General features: G+C 55.1%; 1 protein-coding gene across 1 annotated transcript in view; it reads left to right on the forward strand.

Moving 5' to 3' along the window:
• The window catches only part of LOC113216853 (uncharacterized), a 9,019-nt gene that overhangs the window by 7,435 nt on the left and 89 nt on the right, over positions 1-1,495 (forward strand). Inside the window, exons 4-8 of the mRNA XM_052265282.1 lie at positions 104-253; positions 357-477; positions 560-632; positions 743-1,052; positions 1,302-1,461. Of these exons, the coding sequence (XP_052121242.1) occupies positions 104-253; positions 357-477; positions 560-632; positions 743-1,052; positions 1,302-1,461 (814 nt within the window). The remainder of the gene's footprint in view (positions 1-103; positions 254-356; positions 478-559; positions 633-742; positions 1,053-1,301; positions 1,462-1,495) is intronic.

The following is a 1,495-nucleotide window of genomic DNA, read 5'->3' on the forward strand; positions in this document are numbered from 1 at the left end:
AAAAAAAAAAAAAAACAAATTCTAAACCGGACACTGCTTTTTCTTTTTCGACAAGCGCGCCGTGTTTTACCCATTTTGTGATTGATATCTTTCCCCCCGTTAGGCCCAGCGAACTGAGCGGTGTCGCCGAGAAGGGCAACTTGAGCGAGACCAAGATGACGTTCCCGGAGGGGGGCGGGGATGGGGGTGGGAAGGGGAAGGAGTTCCTGTCGAACGTCTCCGTGGCCGCGTCGCTTCACGCCAGCAGGGGCAAGTGAGTGGGTTCAAAAAATTTACGTCTTTTTTGTGTTTATTTTTTTTTTGTGTGTGTGTTTTTGGGGGTTTTATTTTTGACGACGATGCGTGTGTTTTCCTAGGCACGGTCACCAGAACGGGCACGAGAGCAGCACGCACAACATGCCCGGCGAGAAGCCCATGCAGCCCTGGGCGAGCCGCCTGCGCATGGGCGTGCTCATTGTCACCTGGCTCGTGTTCACGGTAAGGATATTGCGAAAATTAATTGCAAAGTATGTAACATCTAGGTGTATTTTTTTAAATTTAATTCTTTTGTAATTGACAGGGTATTTTGATGACGAAGAGTGAACGAGAGTTGGACGTCCATCAGATATCCGTACCCAAGAACCAGACCAAGAGTATCCTTTTACTTGCTGGGGTGGTAGGAGGGCGGGGGGGGGGGTTGCTTTACTGTGTAGTACTTCTCCCACTGCTTTTCGTACTTCCCTTGACTCGGCGACCCCCGCAGGCTACAACATGCTAAACATGCCGACCGAGAGGCAGGTGTCGGTGACGGTGGGGGGCGCGCTGCTGCCGCCCGAGTATGGCAACATGACGGACTCGTTCATGGAGGTGTGGATCGAGCTGATCCAGACGCGGATGCAGCTGCCCGAGTCGGACCGGCGCAACGTGTCGCTGCACATCAACAAGGCCGACATCCTCTTCTCGCGGAACCTGAGCGAGCCGTGGCGCATCCCGCTGGTGTCGGCGCAGTCCATCGACGTGGTGCCGGAGATCAAGCGCGAGAACATGTTCGACCTGGACGACTTCGAGATCGCGTAAGCAGCCGTTCCAAGACTTCTTCACCTTCAGGGGGGGTACAAATATTATGGGGTTCCAAAAGGATCAGGGCCATTGTTGAAGCCCGTATGGACCGCATAATATTTGTACCCCGGGGTACGAATGTCATGGGGACTGCAACCATGGTCCTGAGCCTTTTGGTACCCCTTGGCTGCCTTGGCATTTGTACCCCGTTCTGTGCTCGACTCTGGGCTCTCCTGCTTGACGCGATCCTCGTCCCGTTGCAGTAGCATCCCCCACAGCTTGCTGCGCCTGCAGCTGCGCACCAACCTGCACATCTCGTTCCCGGTCGCCATCCACTACGACACGTCCCCGATCAACATGGAGGACGGCGTCATCTACGCTGCCGTGGTGCTCGTGGGGCTGTACGCCATGGTCATATTCGAGGTCAGTGCCCATCCCCCGCCAAATAATTCCCCCC

This window comes from Frankliniella occidentalis, unplaced genomic scaffold, assembly GCF_000697945.3.
Source record: "Frankliniella occidentalis isolate FOCC.00 unplaced genomic scaffold, Focc_3.1 Scaffold25, whole genome shotgun sequence".
Lineage (NCBI taxonomy): Eukaryota > Metazoa > Arthropoda > Insecta > Thysanoptera > Thripidae > Frankliniella > Frankliniella occidentalis.